Source organism: Lutra lutra, chromosome 14, assembly GCF_902655055.1.
Source record: "Lutra lutra chromosome 14, mLutLut1.2, whole genome shotgun sequence".
NCBI classification, from domain to species: domain Eukaryota; kingdom Metazoa; phylum Chordata; class Mammalia; order Carnivora; family Mustelidae; genus Lutra; species Lutra lutra.
Genome location: NC_062291.1, coordinates 32,337,533 through 32,357,667, shown reverse-complemented (window position 1 = coordinate 32,357,667; position 20,135 = coordinate 32,337,533). Strand labels below are relative to the sequence as shown.

At 46.4% G+C, this 20,135-nt stretch overlaps 1 protein-coding gene across 1 annotated transcript in view; it reads right to left on the bottom strand.

Moving 5' to 3' along the window:
* LOC125084806 (core histone macro-H2A.2) overlaps positions 1–20,135 on the bottom strand; it is a 43,077-nt gene that overhangs the window by 14,334 nt on the left and 8,608 nt on the right. The window contains exon 2 of the mRNA XM_047702629.1: positions 9,752–9,982. Within this exon, the coding sequence (XP_047558585.1) occupies positions 9,752–9,923 (172 nt within the window). The 5' untranslated portion in view covers positions 9,924–9,982. The remainder of the gene's footprint in view (positions 1–9,751; positions 9,983–20,135) is intronic.

The window sequence follows — 20,135 nt, the reverse complement described above, 5'->3', positions numbered from 1 at the left end:
GTACAGCTCCCCATTTGTACAATAAAAAGGAGTTGCCTGCACCTGCTCATTTAGGGGGTTCCCCCTGGGGGGAAGGAGGACTCCTCTCAGCCCTTTTTCTAGATTGGGTGGGGGAGGTCAAGGAGCCCCCCACTTTTAAACTTCTGAGCCACTGAATTTAATTCAGGATCTGGGACTACCACTTTTCTGCCTGTGTCTCCCGCACTTAGAGGAAGATGTTAAGCACCCTGCCATGTTCGGCAAATTAGCTGTCAGCATGAGAGGCAGGATAAATGGGAAGCCTGACAGACTTGGAGCCTTCAGGAAGCCCCCTGAGGTCGGGCTATTTTCAGCTTGACAGACAGGATGCACACACATTGGATTCACAGACGGACAGCCTGCCGGAATCCAAGGCAGCACAGCCCGGCCAGCATGCCACTGGACTCCCGGACTAGCCCTTTCTGAAATCAGAGAGGAGAGAAAAACCTCAATTCTGTACTCCAGCAGAAAAACAGAGGTAGACTTTTGCTGTAGAAAGAGAAAAACTTCTTAACAATACACAGCTGAAAATCTAGACCAAGGACTTCCCTGTCGGATAGGTGGTCTGATTTTTCCTTGGGACAAGGACTTCATGGTTTAAAAGTCTGAAATAACATTATTATTAATATTTTCCAAATGTTATTATGACCCATATATTCACATGAACTATAAATGTTTGTTACATTCTTGCGTGATTTTATTGATTTTGAGAACATAAGTATCCTTTTATTGGCAGTCAGTAGGAAAAATGGATTTCTATAGCACAAATTTGTTTCACTGAAAATTTTGTGGGAAGATTATTATTCTGTGAAGTGGTGGAGACTTCCTTGGGAGTCTATAGACTTCTATATTCTTGGAATTCACACTTCCAGCAATAGGAACCATCTGGAATACGGCTTAGAATCTGGTCATAAAAAAAAAAATGATTTCTGTAGCCAAAAGGGATTTTGGAAATCTCATCATGCACATAATCTCGGAAGAGCTGGGTCCTCTCGTTTTGTCCACAGTCTGACCAGCATTGGCTACCTGAGCCCACGGGAGCCCGGAAATAGCAGAGTGACTGCAGGGCTGGGGCAGAGGGCATGGCGTGGCCACGCCTTCAAGACTGTTTCCTTCCTCAGCCCCTTCCTTCCTGCCCATTTGCCCATGAGGTGATGATGCCCCCAGGGGTCTGTCTGGGCCCTCTGGTCTGCCCAGGCCATGCAGTCTTCCAGGGAAACCCCATCCATTCACGGCTCTAGCTTCTCTGTGCCACCAGATCCGCACCTCCAGTCCTGATGGGATGTCCCCTGGACAGCCTCCCCTGGCTGTTCCACAGGTAAGTTGAACTTACCACATCCCCAAATCCAAATCATTTCCTTGGGGTGGCAGCTCTAACTCCATGCAGTTCCTCCCAGAGACCTGCAAGTCCTTCCCTCCATCTCCCCTTCTCACCTCCTCCTGGCCTCACGAGTCATACCTCTTCTCCATACCTGCTGCCTGAGGGTCTGAGTTCAGGCCCTCTTCTCTTTGAGCCCAGAGAGTGGTCATGGCTGGCCAAATGGTTTCCTTGCCCCCATTTTTGTCTTCCTCCAGATCCATGCCAACAACACCACTGCTGGCCCATAGGCACCTTTGTACAAATTCCAGGTCCTTTCTGCCAGACACTTTGCTTCCCTGATTTTGTCAGAACAACACCCTTTACTGCCATCTGCTGGCAATCCTCATAATAAATATACAAATCTTCGAGGTTATGAGCGGAATGATATTCCCACACATGAGTGGAATGTGGGTCCTTGCACAGTGTACAACCTGTACAACCATACATGCGGCCCTGGATGCCAAAGTCATCTTTTCAAAACATAAATGTAATAAATGAAAATCATTAGATAAACAAATGCATGTTGTTAAATGGAAAGACCCAACTGTCTGGAAATGCTGTAAATGATGGGTTTCTATGTGACACAGTGACTTAAGGTACCTGGAAATTCAAGCTCTTTTAAAGGCCTATTTGTCCTATCAATTAAAAGTATATTATAGAACATTTCCTCACTACAAAAATTATTTAAATTATTCACTTTTAATATCTTACATTTATGCTATATCTATTGTTGGTAAATACAAAACTATTTTCCAGGATTGGGGGCTTGCTTTTCAGTCCATCTTCCCTCACTTGTATTGGAGATGTGAGCTGGACCAACATTTACAGACGACACACTGAAATATGAATGTGATGTCCATTCTGGGAAGCTTGAGAATGTCTCAGGTGGAAGGAACACTCTAGATGTGCAGTTCAGCATGCCTCTGCTACCAGACTGTGCAACCTCCTCCCCCTTTCTTGGGTCTTAGAAACACTGCATGGCTCTAACATCCTGGTGATGTATGAACCAGGGCCCAACCTGGCAGCCAGTCCGGAGAAATCAGGCAAGGCAGACTGCTTTCTCTTGCCCATCCACTGTGGGCATGAAGAGCACAGTCTGCTGTTGAGATCAGGGCAGGAGAGAAGAGCTGAATGGTGAGACTTATAAGCTCTTTTACGAGGTTCAGTAAGGAGAGACAGCAAAGGTGATGCTCTGTGGGTAGGACGGTGTTGCCCAGAGGCTGATGTGTTCGTATGGGGACACTGTATGTGCTCATCTGTACCCAGCTGTCCCTCTGCTCTGGGAACCAGAGGAGAGACCTATCCCCTTCGATCAGAGCCTCCAGCCAGCTCCGGAGGCCCCATGGGTCCTACTTCTCTGATGGGCCCCTTGTCTCCAGCATCTGCAGCTTCTCTCCCTCTGCCTGGGAGGCTAGATCATTGTTGGTGCCAGGATATTCTTTCCTGCTTTGTTGAAAACTGACCATATAATTCTGGGTTCATTTCTGGGTTTTCTATTCCGGTCCATTGATCTACATGTCTGTTTTCCTGCCAATACCATACTGTTTGGATGACTACAGTTCTGCAGTTTTATAACTTGAAGTCTGGAATTATGATGCCTCCAGTTTTTTCTTTTTTAAGACTGCTTTGGCCATTCAGGGTCTTTCTGTGGTTCCATACACATTTTAGGGTTGTTGGTTCTGTTTCGTGAAAAATGCGGTTGGAATTTTGATAGGGCTTGCGTTAAATCTATAGATTGCTTTGGGTAGTGTGGACATTTCAACAATACTCGTTCTTCCAATCTATTTCTTTTTGTCACTTTCAATTTCTTTCGTCAATGTTTTATAGTTCTCAGAATACAGGTCCTTCTCCTCCTTGACTAAGTTTATTCCTAGGTAATTTATTATTTTTGTTGCAATTATAAATGGGGTTGTTTCCTTAATTTCTCTTTCTGCTGCTTCATTATTCGTGTATAGAAATGCAACAGATTTCCGTACATTGATTTTATATGCTGCAACCTTACTGAATTCATTTATCAGTTCTAGTAGTTTTTTTGTGGCATCTTTAGGGTTTGCTATGTAAATATCATGTTATCTGCAAATAGTGCAGAAAGTTTTACTTCTGACCAACTTGGATGCCCTTTATTTCTTTTTATTGTCTGATTGCTGTACGTAGGACTTCCACTACCATGTTGAATAAAAATGGTGAGTGGACATCCTTGTCTTGTTCCTGATCATAGAGGAAAACCTTTCAGTTTTACCCCATTGAATATGACATTTGCTGTGGATTTTTCATATAAGGCTTTTATTATAGTGAGGTATGTTACTTCTAAATGGACTTCTTCGGGCACCTGGGTGGCTCAGTGGATTAAGCCGCTGCCTTCGGCTCGGGTCGTGATCTCAGGGTCCTGGGATCGAGTCCCGCATCGGGCTCTCTGCTCAGCAGGGTGCCTGCTTCCCTCTCTCTCTCTCTACCTGCCTCTGCGTCTACTTGTGATCTCTCTCTGTCAAATAAATAAATAAAGTCTTTAAAAAAAAAATAAATGGACTTCTTCGAGGGTTTTTTTTTTTTTATCATGAATGGATGTTATACTTTATCAAATGCTTCTTATGCATCTATTGAGCGTCCTATGGTTCTTATCCTTTCTCTTACTGATGCAATGTATCACGTTGCTTGATTTGTAAATACGGAACCACCCTCGCATCCTGGGAATAAATCCCACTGATCATGGCGAATGTTTTTCTTATGTATTGTTGAATACAATTTGCTAGTATTTTGTTGAGAATTTTTGCATCTATGTTCACCAGAGATATTGGCCTGTAGTTCTCTCTCTCTCTTTTTTGCGGTGTCTTCGTTTGGTTTTGGTGTCAGGGAAATGCTGGCCTCATAGAATGCATTTGGAAGTTTTCTTCTTTCCTCTTATATTTTCTGGAATATTTCGAGAATAGGTACTAACCCTTCCTTACGTGTTGGGTAGAATTTTCCTGTGAAGCCGTCTGGTCCTGGTCTTTTGTTTGCTGGGAGTTTTTTCATTACTGCTTCGCTTACTCTGTTCAAACTTCCTACTTCTTCCTGCTTCAGTTTTGGAATGTTATAAGTTCCTCGAAATTTATCCATTTCTTTTAGGTTGTCCAATTTGTTGGCACAGAGTTTTTCGTAATGTTCTCTTATAACCCTTTGTATTTCTGTGGAGTAGGTGGTTTTTTTCCTCTCATTTGTGACTGTTTGAGCCATCTCTCTCTCTTTTTAAATGAGTCTGGCTAGAGGTTTACCGATTTTGTTGATCTTTTCAAAGAATCAGCTCCTGGTTTCACTGATCTGTTCTAACATTTTTTTTTAGTTTCTCTATCATTTATTTATGCTCTAATCTTTATTCTTTCCTTTCTTCTGCTAGTTTTGGGTTTTGCTTGTTCTTCTTTTTCTAGTTCCTGTAGGTGTAGGGTTAGGCTGTTTATTTGAGATTTTTCTTGTTCCTTGTGGTAGGTCTTTATTGCTATGAACTTTCTTCTTAGGACGGCTTTTGCTGCACCCCAAAGGTTTTGGACTGTTGTATTTTCATTTTCATTTGTTTCCAGCTACTTGCTTATTTCTTCTTCGATTCCTTGGTTGACCTCTATGTTTACCTTTTCAAGGAATCACCAACTGTTTTCCACAGCAACTACACCAACTGACCATCCTACCAGCAATGCACAAGGGTTCCAATTCTCCATATCCTTATCAAAAATTGTAATTCTTTTAATAACCATCCTAATGAGTGTCAGGATAAAGTTTGAAATGTACAAAATAAAATACATAGGATGGCAAAGAAAACCAATGATGCTGAAATGTAATTTTCAAAGTATTAAAAAATCTGCAATATAGTAGTCACCTGGAGAGAGTGCAGCCCTTACTGCACTCTGCCCACGATACCCCCATCTGTACCTCCAGCTCACAGCTCCCTGCTGGCTCCAAGCATGCCTAGAAGGGTTTCACTCACAGATGCGGCCGTGGACCCCCAAGTGAAGCCCCTTTCATGCACTGTCTTAGGTAATGCTTACCATGGTGTTGTGAGGGTAAACCTACATACCTCACAGTCCTCAGCTGATAAGTGGCAGAGCCAGAATTTGTCTTCCTGGGCACCTTGCAGGGCCCGCACTCAACCCCGCCCCCTGCACCCAGTTTCTCTGCCATTGTTTCGGGCTTCAGCGACAGGCACCAGTCTCACACACCAGCTGCTTAGCTCTTCTCATCCCCTTGGCCAGTCCTCTTAGATGGGGGTCCCCGTCTCCACTCCTCGACCAATGGCAGCTTGGCTTGATAGAAAGTAGCCAGCCCAAGGCTCAAAGGTTCATGCCATTGTTGATGCCCTTCCCCTCATCCAATCCATCATGGAGCAGAGCTGACTCTACCTGCCCCCCTCCGATATCTCCCCTAGAAGTCCATCTTTTCTCATCATCCTCTCTGCACACCCCTGTCCTTGCCACTATCAATTCTCAAAGGTGACATGAAAACGGCCCCAGTGGTTTCCTGCACTCTGATCTGCTTCCTGCCAACCGTTCACTTAAAGTCCAAGTGATGTCTCCCAGATGCCACTGCCTCTCTTCTATATGCATATGTCCCTGGGCGTGCATAACATATACATTTTCATCATGACCTCAAGGACCCGCCTGCCCATTCCCCATCTCATCCCTTACCCCCTCCCATTGCCCAACTCTGCTCCAGGCACGAACCTCCTCCAGGTTCTGGAAGGGGCCACACACTTCCTCTAAACTTCCGGTCTTTACTCTTGTTCCTACCCCACCTAAAAATCTCCCCCACCCTAGCTCAATCTCTCATCAGAATCTGCTTAATTCCTACTAATTCTCCACTCTGCCTGCCACCAAAATCATTTGGGGGAGCTTTAGAAAAATCCTGATGCCTAGAACATACCCCCATGAGAGCCTAGCATCAGGATTTTAGATCAGTCAACTTAAGAAAAACCAGAGCTGCAAACCCAGTTTCGGTCCTAATAACTCTTATTTGACAAGAGGCAGCCCCCGGCACCCCAACTCCACACATGCTTTCCAGAGCTCCGGTCACTTCCTTGCCCAGCACGTATGCGGCTTATTTTGCTGTGCTTCATGCTCTCAGCCCTGCTGTTCTGCCAGCCCTGCCTTCCGAGGCAGGAGCTGGCCTCTGCTTTCCTCTGGATCTTCAAGGCCCGATCCGAAGGAGAAGTTCAGTCGAGATTTGTGTCATGGATGCTGAAAGTCGTCTCAAGGGTGACAGGATGCTCTCATGCTTTGAACCTCTTTTCCTAAACAAAACCAACTGATGGCTGCCACCCCACCCCAAAAGTGACAAAACTAATAAGGATTCATTTCTTTGGCTTAAAACTTGTTGTTTCAGTAGAATGCAAGTACCGCTGGAAAATGTAACACGTGAACCGAGTTAGTCATTATCTTTGCCCCGAATGATTTCATCAGCTCTCAATGAAGGGACAACAGAAGAATGACCATTTGTTGAGGGTATTCTAGGCACCTGGCATTAAAAATACGCTAGCTCATTCATGGAGTTAAATGAGTGAGCTCAAAGAGGCTCAGGAATTAGCCAAGGTAACAGAGCCTGTTAATTGACACACCAGATTTAAACTGACAGGAAGGGAAGGAAGGCACACAGAGAACAGGCCTGGGCTTCTGAGGACCAACTTCACCTCCTCCCGTTGGCCGAGGACCCTACTGGGTGCTGGGACTGGCCCCGGGGGACGCAGTGTTATTGGAAATAGCATCCTTCCAGGTGCTCATCCTCTCTCCTTGTTCATGTCCAACACATTGGCAAATGCTGTTGGCTTTGCCTTCAAGATATATCCGTATTCTAACTGCTTCTCAGTACCTTCGCCGCCCACTCACCGGATCGCTGCAAGAGCGTCTTGCTACTTACCCTGCTTCAGCCCTGGTACCCTCTCCCCACAGGGTCCCATCACTTCCACTTCCGCTCAAAACTCCCCCAGAACTCTCAGTGCAAGCTCTTATCTCCTACCGGCTCAGTCTTCCTCCCGCCTCATTTATAGGCCAAGCCGCTCCCTCAGCCCCAGCGCTCTCAGGCCCACCGCTGCTCCTCCAACACCCTGCACCTGCCTTCCCCCTGCCTGGAGCACCCACTCGCACGCACGCATGCTCACGCATGTGCGCGTGAACACACACACGCATGCACGCGCGCGCGCGCGCACACACACACACACACACACACACATGCTCACTCCCTGCCCCGTCCCCAGTGGGTTCTCAACCAGCGCTATTCGCCCGCCCTTCGCCTCTCTCCTTCCTAGCTTTGTCTCCTAGCTCTTGTCACCAGATCACACACATTTCCCTTATTTGTTTGCTGCTTCTCCTCCCCGGAATGCACCTGCTCGAGGGCGGGGATTCCTGCCTGTTTTGGGGCTTCAGTAGGCATTCTTATGGGGTCTGGTGGCTCTAATCCGACATAAATTAAAAATCCTGTCAGTGGTCCAGTTCTAATACCGGGGAGAGGCTAAGGACTTGCCGTACACCGACATGGTGATGCTTAACAAGTATTGGTTAAATGAGTGAACAAGGAAACATCAGCTTTTATTGGAACCACAGACTAACAGAGATGCCAGTGATTCAAAAGGCCAAAGTCTGTTCTGTTATGCCCCAAGTTTAGACTTTCACTGAGTGGAGGCATGGGATGTACTTAACTATTATTTGATTATACCAGCATTAATGGGACAATGTAGTGCAGCAGAAGTACATGGCTTAGGGTTGTAGGACATCGGGGGAACCCTGGCTCCCTGCTTGGAGGCTGTGGGATCTCTGGTTACTCGGTATCTCCCAGTCACGCTGGGTGATGTGTTCCTAAGTGATAGTTTTAAAGCTTCATTCGCCTTTCCCTCTCTGAGCCGGCAGATTTTTCCATCAGATTCCCAGGTCGCATTCCAGACCCAGTGAATCAGACCACAGGGTGTGTATGTGGGGTGGAGGTGGGGGGGGCAAGCAGCCAGGATCCTACATTTTAAACAAGCATTCCCTAAGCGTTTAGGCTGCTGCTGCTACAAGACTGGCTAGAGTCTCGATCCTCTGAGCCATCCCTGGACCAGCATCAGCACCAGCTGGGAGCGCACGAGGAAGGCTGAGTCTCAGGCCCCACCCCAGACCTTGTCAACAAGATCCCCAGGATGGTTGGTGCTTTGAAAACACAGTTCTCTCACACTTGATTGGACCAACTTACAGAGCCCTCAGCCCTTCTCTCCAACCTCCTAAAGGATGCCAGTGAAAAGCCTAGGACAAACCTTTCATTTCACAATAAGGGACAGGCTTAAGATGCCAAGGTCTGCCTAGGAAGCTCCAGGGGAAGGCTTCCACAGGTGGATTAAGGCAAACCTTTCATTGCTAACGTTGCTTGGTGACAGATGGGGGCCAAGAGGGCAGATGTTTCGATGCTCAGGTCATGAGATCGAGCCCCATGTCAGGTTCCACGCCCAGCAGGGCACCTGCTTGAGGATTCTCTCTCTCCCTCTCCCTCTCCTTCTGCCACTCCCCCTGCTTGTGCACTCTCTCTTTATTTAGAGAAATAAATAAAGTCTTAAAAAAAAAAAAAAAGAAAACTAGGGGCATCTGGGTGGCTCAGTCAGTTAAACATCTATCTTCAGCTCAGGTGATGATCCCAGAATCATGATTCCAGAATTCATTGGGCTCAGTGGGGAGCCTGCTTCTCCCTCTGCCCCCACTTCCCCTGTTTGTGCTCTCTCTCTTTCTCTCTATGAAAAAAAAAAAAAAAGCTAAACAGGAAGTTACTCTAACATATAAAGACCACACACAGCAAAAATCTCATCTTTTAGTAAAAAAAGTACTGCTAACAATCAATATGGGAATTATTTCCTATGGACCCACTGTATACAATGGAGGATGCACCTGGAACGTTATGGGCTTCACGGAACCGGGTGGCGCTGGTTCTGATGGGGGTCAACACTATTCACCGACACCGAGGACTAGTGCCTACACACCAGGAGACCCAACGCTCAGGGAAGATGTCAAAGCAAAGCGAAGACCCCCTGTTACAAAATGAATAGCACGCCCCCCCCCCCCCCCCCCCAGTCTTCCCTGGAGTTTCTCTTCTGCAGGAACCTAGACTTCTACTCGCTGTGTTTGCCGAAAGCAAAACACACCTTTTTCATGGCTGGTCTAGAGAAGCCATTTGATGGTGCGGTCTCTTCTTTCCACGTTGTTTCCCTGTCGTTGTGCCCTCTTCCCTCCCCTAAAGCCTGCAAAATGAATCTTAGCCAAGCAGGCACGCGGAAACCCCGTTAGCACCCGCAGGAGCCTCGAGCCCTCGACCGAGGGGAGTGATCCTCCCTGTCCCGGGGTGGCAGGGGTGGAGGGGCCAGGGTAGGGAACCAGGAGGGGGGGGACATGTTACCTGCCAGGTACTCGATGACTGCCGCCATGTAGACGGGAGCACCCACGCTGATCCGGTACTTGAACGTCCCTTTCTTCAGGTACCGCATCAGCCTCCCCACGGGGAAGATGACACCGGCCCTGGCTGAACGGGACAGCTTGGACATTTTCTTCTTCCCGCTCCGGCCTGACATCTTGCCTCAGTTTACCTCTCAGCTTGCTGACACGGAGGCCTCCTGGCTCTAACACGATGCTGAGAAGGAAAGAAGGCAGGGTGAGGAAGTGGGGCTGGCAAGCATTTGGGGAATGGTGATGGGGCACCAGGACACCAAGTGACACATTTGGTGGCCCCAGGGTGACAGCTGAGACCTGGCAGCTACCGCCAGTCACTGAGGGCTGGGAGCTGGGCATGGGGGCTTTACAGGGTATTGCCAGCCACCCTGTAAACATCTCCCCACCCCACTGCGTCAGCCCAACCTCACGGGGAGAGGCCAAAGAAAGTCACTAGAGAAAGGGGTCATGGTGCGGTTGTCTGCAGGACAGTGGCCCCAAAGATGCCCAGAATCCCTGTTTATGTCACCTTATATGGCAAAAGATTCTTTGAAGATTTGATGAGGTCAGGGATCCTGAGATGGGGAGATCATCCTGGAGTATTGGAACAGGCCCAGCGTAACTGCAAAGGTTCTTTTAGGAGGGAGCAGGAGATGAGTGAGTAGGAACAGGTGTAATGGGAGAAGCAATGGATTCTCCCCTCAGAGCCTCCAGAAGCTTGAAGCAGTCCTACCGACACCTTCACTTTGGCCCGGAGAACCTGAATTTCACCTCAGCTCCAGAACTGTCAGGGAATAAATTCATACTGCTTTAACCCCTAAACTGGGGCTAAGTTATTATAGCAGCAGCAAGAAAATGAATAGGATTCTTCTTTGCCCTGATTTGCTTCTGCCTGTCTGACTCCAGGGTACTTTGTTAATAGGGCAATGCCTGTCACGGTTGGCTCTGACCGACGACTCAGAGCTCCTGGGCATTTCTTGGATGAAAGTGCTTTTCTAAATTCTCCAATCTCCAATTCTCAAAATCAGAAAGACGCCAGAAGATGTAGTTTATTCAACATGCTAAATGCAGAGGAATAAAACCCAGCAAATTAAAAGCTGCAAAGCAGCCCAACCTTCCCCTTCTTTGAATGAGGGGTCCATACTGATTTGGGGGAGAAACTTCAGAAAGAGCCTGAAGAGGTGACTTCAATACAACGCATGGACAGACACGCCAATAGCTTACTGTTATTTCAGGAACCGGTCTTCTGTATGAAGATAAGATAATTATACCCTTCTGAAAAGCTCACTCAGAGAATCATAATAGAGCTTCATCCATTGGTTGAGGGAGTAAAAGCAAATGAGACAGGACAAACAGGCATGACCAAAGTGGGGGAAAAGAAAAGGAAACAAAATTTCTAGGAAATCCGTTAATGAGTCAAAGTTCTCTGCTTCAAGGGCAATGCCATTCTTTCTGGCTATTTCATTTGGGAAAGCAAAATAAGAAGGTCAAAAAGAAATTGAGATTGGTTCTTTTTGTGGAGGCTGCCTGTATCACATGCTAGCTAGCCTAGTTTACCAACAGCCAACATGACCTTGAAAAGGCCCAAGAAAGTGGACAAAAATATGACGGAAGAAAGTGCGACACTGAGGCACTGCTGGTGGGAAAGACACGAAGCTGGGATGTATTCAATCTGGATGGAAGAATGAACAGAGTTCAGGTTCCTAAAGTAGCTGATTACCCTGTTACAACTGAGAAATTTTATATAAACACTATGGAATTGGCAACCAACCCTGTCTTCGACACCCTCTCATCCTCGAGGTGAATAATGTGCATTTGAGGCATTTTATTACATACTTCACATACATTATTTTTTACGTGCTCATATGTACTTACTGTACTCCTATTTTACGAGTCGTTTTGCCCCCGAAAGATGTAGGTATTCATCAAAGTTAAGTATGAGCAAAGAGGAGCAAATAGCCTTAGAATATTGTCTCTCTCATAATAAGGTACAGGGATCAAACAATAGCACCCTTTTTAAAACTCCCACATTTTCTGTGCTTCCACTGTCCCAGGCTGCTACCTCTCATGGAGCTGCTCAGACGTCCTCCTTTGGAGGAAACAAGCAACTACAATATTAAGGTCCTAACCATCAATTTACGTTAAGGAAACTGAGGTCAGGCATCTGTCAAAGTCTGCTGTACCCGCTGTTGGTCATTGCTGACCCGGGGCACAGGGTGCTCATAGAGCACAGTGAACTGGTCCTGTGGCCAGAGAGAGCTACACGACAGCTGTGTTAGTGGCTGGTGGGGTCCAAAACGGAGGTGGCTCCTGGTCCAATGGAAAGCCCCTAGGATCCGGAGCAAGAAGCCCAGGGCGAGGTCCCGCTTCTACATAAGTAGCCAGGAGAGCTCTGATTGTCATTGGTGTGGGCCTCATCTCTAAGACAGGGAGGTGACTCATTGATCCTGAAGGTCACTGCTGTCTGAAACACCCCAGGGTTCGTGAAATGCATTTTCAAATGGTTCTGGTAAAGAAGCTTTAGTTCCTTTAGGAAATGAATTCTAAGGAGTTGAGAGCCTGTACAGGTTCATAAAGATATATTAGCATTGAGGACTCCGCTAAGCGAATTATATGCTTTTTGTAGTAACAGGTAAGTTGGGGGAGGGAGAAGATCAGTCCGTCTGGATGCCAAGAAAACCACCTGGAAAGTCTGTCACAGGGTGGACTTGGCCTGCAGATACTGTGCACGCTATACGGACATGATCTCTCATACCAACAGAGAGAAGGACACACAGAGCACGAATACGACGGGGGCAGGACCCACTACTCATCCCTCCCCACCCCGCCATGTTTTTCTCAAACGAAAATAGCCAGAGAATGACTAAGTATGCAGGGTAAAGCCACCTAGTGACTCCTCCAGTGTCAGCCAAGCGGAGTGACAAGTTTCCCTAAAAACAGGTGACATTAGGGGACTGACACTTAAAACACTCATGAAGATAAAACAGCCAGGTAGGGAAAAGCAGGGTCAGATCAGACAGAGGCGCATGTCAGCTATGCAGTGTAAAACGTAGGGATCACCCTAAGCATAGCATTTTGTAACCAGGCTTTCTTTTTCTCGCTTCCAGACTTTCCTCCAGGTTAGGGCCTTAGAGCTGGGGAGGTGGCTCCGTCTGAGGTCTCTGAGGGAAACTGTGCCCGCGTAACCCATCTTTGCAGACACTTAAGCAGTTGGGCACCCAACTCCGGGGCCCCGGATGCTAGGAGGACCCGGATATTGTAAGAACCAGACCACATCCGGGAATCCCTAAGGATTCAGAGGATGCTGATGGGGCTGACGTGTCACACCTACTGGACCCCACAGGTGGAAGGAAGTGCTTGGCACCCACCCTCCGCTCCAGAGAAGACCTCCCTTTACACCATCCCCGCCCCCAGCCTGGGCTGGACTCTGCCTGGAGCGGTGAGACATTGTAACCCCGAACTGCCTTCCCTCCCAGGGACTCTATCCAGTCTTGGGAAGTTAGGAGTGAAACACTTGAACAGGTTTTTATCTACTTCCTGTGAATCTCCGAAATCTATTGTAGAGGGCCTCTCGTCGAAAGAGAAAAGCAGTATGGCAATGTGAAATTTGTTTCCATCAGACTAATACTTAAATGTTTACACTTATTTACCTTCTGCTCTAAAACATTTTTTTCCTCTAATTAGGCACAGCTAAGGACTACCCTTCATTATGTTTGTTTACAAGTTTGAAGACGAGAGTATGGGTGGATGGAGCTCTCCCGGTGGTTACAGGCACCACGTGGGCGCCCCCTGGAGGCTGCGCCTGGCCAAGCTCAACCGGCCCAACCCTCCAGGCCAATCCTGGGGTATCCTGGGGTCCTTAAGAGGAATTGGGGACCAGACCAGAGAGAACCTAGATCTGCAATATATCTGTCCTTTCATATCAGAGAGACCAAGAAAAACCAAGATATAAGGTCTCCTGATGACTTACAAAGCGGATGGGAGAGTTTTCAGCATGCTAACAGTGGGGGCTCAGGGAAGAAGACCGGAGAATGCCTTGCCGCCTGCTCATTTCCCTTTCCCTCCAAAAGCACAGTTGGGAGAACAAAACTGGTTTTGTGTGCTGGGCAGAGGGCACATTCAGATTCCGTTGTTTTAGGATTTATTCCTACAATGGCTTTTAAGCCCATAAGAACACCGATGAGCTAGATTTCACAGATATCACAAGGGTAAATATTAAATTGCAGCGTTGACTCAGACACGGGCAATAAACTCATGCCGGCTTATTCAAATAACTACTGTATTTCCCTGATTTTATAGTGCTTTCTTTTTTTTATATTTTACTATCTCTGGAAATCAGTATGCATCTTCCAATCTGACATCATCAATTCAATGAAAGACAGTATTTATGAAGCATTTATTATTGAACAAGAAACTACATTAGTTGTGGAGTATACATGGCCCTTGTCCTCAAATATTTTCCAATGAAGTTGCAAGACAGACCATGATAGAGTTTCAAATAGATGCTAGAGACATGGTTCCCAAACTGTGCACCAGGATGCCCTGGGACAAATCAGCAAATGTTTAAGCTTTCAAGGGAAATAAAGTGATACCCAAACACTGTGGGACCCTATAGCCTCCAGATCAAAGTGTTCCTACCAGGGGTTCATGACAGATTGTACTTCTTTCTCATGGTTCCGTATCTTACAAAGCTGAGTTTTTGGTTGCTGCTGTGATTAAAGCAAAAGCCAGGGAGAAATTGATGTGGAACAGAAAATGAGAATGGCTATGTCCAACCTGATTCTAAGGTCTGGGAAGTTGTGCAGTGCCCAACACACACATACATGCTATTTGTAATTCATTGTGGCTATTTAAGAACAGAATACAAATATTCTTTTTTCTTCTTATTTATGTACTCTTTTTTTTCTTTCAAATAGCTCCTGATTGTTAGGACATAAATACGAAGGTGTTTGGACCTCGCCACTTAATAAATAGAACCAATAGGTATTTCTTCTGGCCTAGGCACTTGGAAGAAAAATGGCAGAGACACTAATTTCTCTGTGAACTGAGAAAATCTGGGATCTTCTCTGTTAGGGCACATCACCAGCAGGCTGAAACATATAATTATGACTTGCTCAAGGTCACCCTGAAGCAAGAAAAACAAAATTTTAAATGAGCTATTTAAAATTTTGTGTTTACGGACGACTGGCTGGCTCAGTCGGTAGAGCAGGTGACCCTTGATCCTGGTGTTGTGAGTTCGAGCCCCACACTGGGTGTGGAGAGGACTTAAAATCTTAAAATAAGAATTTGAGTTTATTTTATCTTTAAATCTAAGTAATACTTGCACATAGTAATATAAAGCAAAGAGACAGAAATGCACAAAATGAAAAGCAGTAGTTTCCCACCCCACTTTTTCTACCCCCAATCTTGCCTCCAGAGGCCATTCTGGAACAGTTCTATAATTTTAGTCCTGGTGGTCACTTCCTCAGCTCTAGTATTTATACTTTTACTTGGTGATTTATTTCCATTTTTAGATAGTCTATCAATGCCTAAGAAGGACAAGGACTTTCCCCTCCCTTTTCTAGCTGTTGACAGCATACTACCGTTTTTATTTCTTCTGCTGATTACCTTGGAAACTTTATTTATTTTTAAAGATTTTATTTATTTATTTGAGAATGAGAGAGAGCATGAGAGGGGAGCAGGGGAAGGAGCAGAGGTAGAGGGACAAACAGGCTCCACGCTGAGCACGCAGCCTGACTCAGGGCTTCATCCCATGCCCCTGAGATCAGGACTTGAGCCAAAATCAAGAGTGGGACCCTTAATCGACTGAGCCGCCCAGGCACCCCTACCTTGGGAACTTTAAATAACACACTTCAAGCTCTGACTCCCCCAACTTCGGGGATCCCTATTGAGCTGCTGTTACGTAGGCTGGGGCTGTGTGCCCTGAGCTTTCCCTGGTCCTCCACTCCCTACCTCTCCTCCCCGTTCCTACCTCTGCCCTCTCTGCCACCATCATCCCCACTCACAACCTTCCTTTGGTTCCAGAATCACAGTGAAATCTTCATTTTGGCTCTAGGCTGATTTTGAAAGTGAAATGCTCCTAGGCAGCATTTATATGACTAAGACTTTATAAAGACTGGCCCTTCAGAATCAGGTAGGTGCGGGGCTCACATTGGCCTTCTGTGGTCCAGCTCCGGATGCCTTGTGTCTCAGGATTAACAAGCAGATTCTCTGCATTCTGAAAACGTGTTGTTCAACAGTCGTTCCACATTTCACTTGGCTTCACCTTTAGATCCTGCCTTTGTTACAGGGCTCCCCACCCCCACCCCCAAGTTAGGAGTCACTGTTGGCTGCGGGGGCGAAGGGGGGGAGAGGGGCAGTAGCTGTGTTCTACAAAGCAACTGGGAACACCGGACTAGTGAATAGGGAGCACGGCTCCTAGGGGAAACAGGGTTAGGTGGCCACGAGCCCCTGGTCATCACTTTTTCATCAATGAAATCAATATATAACCTCATTTTATGTGTGTTTCTGTTCACAGATACCTTATGTAATATGTAGTGTTGATTCATCAACATTGAACTCATGGAAACTAGTGATTATCACTTAAACTTGAACGAACTTCAACTAACACACGTATTTCCTCCCAAAGGCACATTTGTTCGCAACCTTCTTGTGCTCAGGAACACTGGACGGCACTTCAGGACAGTGCTTGGGGGCCATTTCGAAAAGTGGAATCATCCATGCAAAGCACACAGATGTGCAAACCACGGTGCTACACAGGCCGTGGAAAGGGCACGAATTTACTGAGTGAGAGACAAAAGAGGAAGGCCAGTCTCGGTAGAACTTGGCTGGGAAGGTGAATGATTCGGCTCAAATGTTTTGCTGCTCTGTGTGTGTCTTTGAAAGACTGAAAAAGCATTGATTTGGCGGCGACAAATAAAGTTTAGTAAGCAGGCAAACTCGCTAATACGGAATCTGTGAATAACGAGGATTGATCATGCTTTCCTTAAGTGTGGCTTTGCCATAGCCTAACACCGACCCCGTCACTTCTCACTCATCGTTCTTTGCCCGGGCCACTTAATTCCCAGAGACTTTTACCCAAAAGTTCTCGGACCTCTGACCTCACGCTCCAGTCTGGGATGGTGCTTTCTTTCGCCCAGTGGTCATCCCGGCACCATCTTCCCAGCTCCTCCCTCACCGCTCACCTCCTCCTTCTCTGCTCGCTGCCTAGTTTGCTTGGGGTCAGCCTCCTGTAACTCTTCGGAGACAGTACAGGGAAGTATACTTTGGTCTCTTATAAATGGAACTGTCTTTACTTAATGATCTTTGGGTGATCATTTGGTAGGGTATATAATTTTCAGCATTGAAATAATTTTGCTTCAACATTTTGAAACCATCGATCCATTGTTTTTTTCATCCAGTGTTACAGAGAAGTGTGGTGCCCCAAACCCCAAGCTTTTATTTTTTTACTTTTTAAAATATTTTATTAATTTATTTGACACAGAGAGATCACAAGTAGGCAGAGAGGCAGGCAGAGAGAGAGGAGGAAGCAGGCTCCCTGCTGAGCAGAGAGCCTGATTCGGGATTCGATCTCAGGACCCTGAGATCATGACCTGAGCCGAAGGCAGAGGCTTAACCCACTGAGCCACCCAGGAGCCCCAACCCCAAGCTTTTAGATTGTCTCTTTCTATTCTAAAATTTCACAAGGATGTGTCTAAGGATGATGTCTAAGTATGGGTCCTCCCTGACCCCATTCACCCTGCTCAATCAGTCAGAAGACTGGAGTCTTTAATAACTCCGGACATTTTCTGTTCCAGACTTGATCATTTTGCCCCGTCTCTTTATTCCTCCCGCCTGTCCCTTCTCCTACTGGGATGCCTGTAAGCCAGGGGTTGGAGCTCCTGCATTGCTCCTCGAAGTCTCTTGTCTTTTTCCTTCCATTTTTCAGCCCTCTTAACATCTAATTTTGGCAACAATATTATTAATTTCCAAGAGCTCTCTCTCATTCTCTGATCATTCCTTTTCTCATATCAGCGCTGCCTTTTATGAATGCACCACGTCTTCAAGTCTCTCTGAGACTAGTTAGGGTATGTTAATGTGATCGTCTGCTCTCAAAATTATTTGGTCCAGTCAGTCATCCCATGTATTTCTTTTCTTTCTCTTTCATGTCAGATTTCCTTCAATGTCTGGTGAGTTTGGTCATGCCTTCATGTTTAAGAATGAAAGCCAAGTCTGATCATTACCAGCAGATAGAAAAGCTTTTCTCAGCTGTTGTTATTAGCGAGGCATGGTTCCTGCTTGGGACCTCTGGTTGCGTGCATAGGGCCTGCCAAGCACGTATCACCTGGGCACCCAGTCAGGGACTGAGAGCCCCCAAATGCCAGAATGGGAAAGCATCACTTTGTGGAGCTGCAGGTGTCCTAGAAATTCTAGACCTGCCCTGTAGTTGTTCAGTTTCTCTCTTTTTTAAAAAAATAAACCTTAATAGATTTCTTTTTAAAAATAAATAAATTTATTTATTTTGAGAGGGTAGGGGCAGAAGGAGAGGGAGAGAGAGAATCTCAAGTGGGCTCCATGCTCAGCGCAGAGCCCGAAGCAGGGCTCGGTCTCAGGACCCTGAGATCATGACCTGAGCTGAAATCAGGAGTCAGATGCTTCCCCAACTGAGCCACCCAGGTGCCCCACATAGTTAGTCTATTTCTTTAGAGAGGAAACCCAGATTGTTAGGATACATGCCGGATGGCCAGAAACTATAGGGAGGAGGGGAGGGAGAGGGACCAATTCAGCTGGCTGTTCTGGAAACAGACTCTCAACAACGCCCCCTCTCTCACCCTGCCCACCTTCCTTGCAGCTCCCTCTTATCTTACCCTTAAATAGGAGGCTCTCCCGTATGACACTGTCTGCATGGTCCGAGGCACTAGGGTCTTCCAGCAATTTGTTAAGATCTCCTACCTGCTGAAGACCCACACCAGCCTTCCGCAAATGTTGTTGTTTGAATTTCCTTGAAATTCTCTTTTTTTTTTTTTTTAAGATTTTATTTATTTGACAGACAGAGATCACAAGTTAGGCAGAGAGGCAGACAGAGAGAGGAGGAAGCGGGCTCCCTGCCAAGCAGAGAGCCTGATGCGGGACTCGATCCCAGGACCCTGGAATCATGACCTGAGCCGAAGGCAGTCGCTTAACCAACTGAGCCACCCAGGCGCCCCTCCTTGAAATTCTTAACCATTATTTTTGTGGGCTCCAGGAGAGGGAAAGCCCTTGCGCTCTGGCCATCATGTAGAACTGGAAATGGAAGGTGTCATTATAACTTAACATCCTAAAGAACATCAATTGGGAATCAGCCTAGAAATGAGTATGCTGGTAAAGAGAAAAAGCTCAACTGTTTTATAATTGAGTAACAATGTCATATTGAAAAATTTAGATTGTTTTTATCACCAGGTGAGTCACTGGTCTTGAGATAATTGAGGAATATAAAATTTCCTATCAAGAGATTATGTAAGACCCATTAATATAACCGAATCAAATTCAGTGTGTCTGTATTTGCCCAACTGTATCATATGGGATTCCTATAAACAATATTTATAATTATACTGTAATCCCAGAAGGGAGGAGAAGAAAGGAAAGAAAAATCCCAAGCATTTGCCCTTATTGAATGAATTGCTTTTGATGGGAAACAGCAAACTTTGCTTAACACTCTGACTGCTTGCCTTCTCGAGAAGACAAAATAGTCTGGTGTCTTTGGACCAATATTTTGTTTAATTTAAATACGTTCTTTCTCAAGCATAAAGAGCTGATCAAGAGTAATCCATTTTTTCTGCCTCCAACAACTTCTTGCAATGTTTATTATATGTAAACTCATGAGGACTATGACACACTCTAGCCAATCAGCGAGATGGTCCATCAGAAGCCGCCAGCGATCCTGATTTCAATGACCCTTTTTCGGCTGTTAAGGTGCTGCAAAGTGGCTTTTAAAGAGAGCAGTCATTTGAGATGGGAACAGTCATTGCGGGCCGCGTGTCACAGGTGAGGGTTGGTTGGGCTGATGAACCACCCTGGCAAAGGATCCGGAATGACAAGACAGCTTATTTTAAATTACTCTTTTGAGCTTGTTCTCTTCAGAAGTATGCGATTGGGGTCTGTGGGGAGGGAGTGGCTGGGGGCAGCAAATGCTCCGGGGCGGGCTTTGGTCCCCCATCTGCCTGCAGGCTGCTCCCGCTGGATAGAGAAATCTGGTCCTGCTGCCTCTGCTTTAGTGAGGAGGGACCCTGGGGTTGGCCAACGAGAGGGGCCCGACCCCTGAACATCAACAAGCCTGGGGCCTTGTTTTATCCATGCACTATCTAGACAAACCTTGCCTCCTAGATGATTCTCCCCAA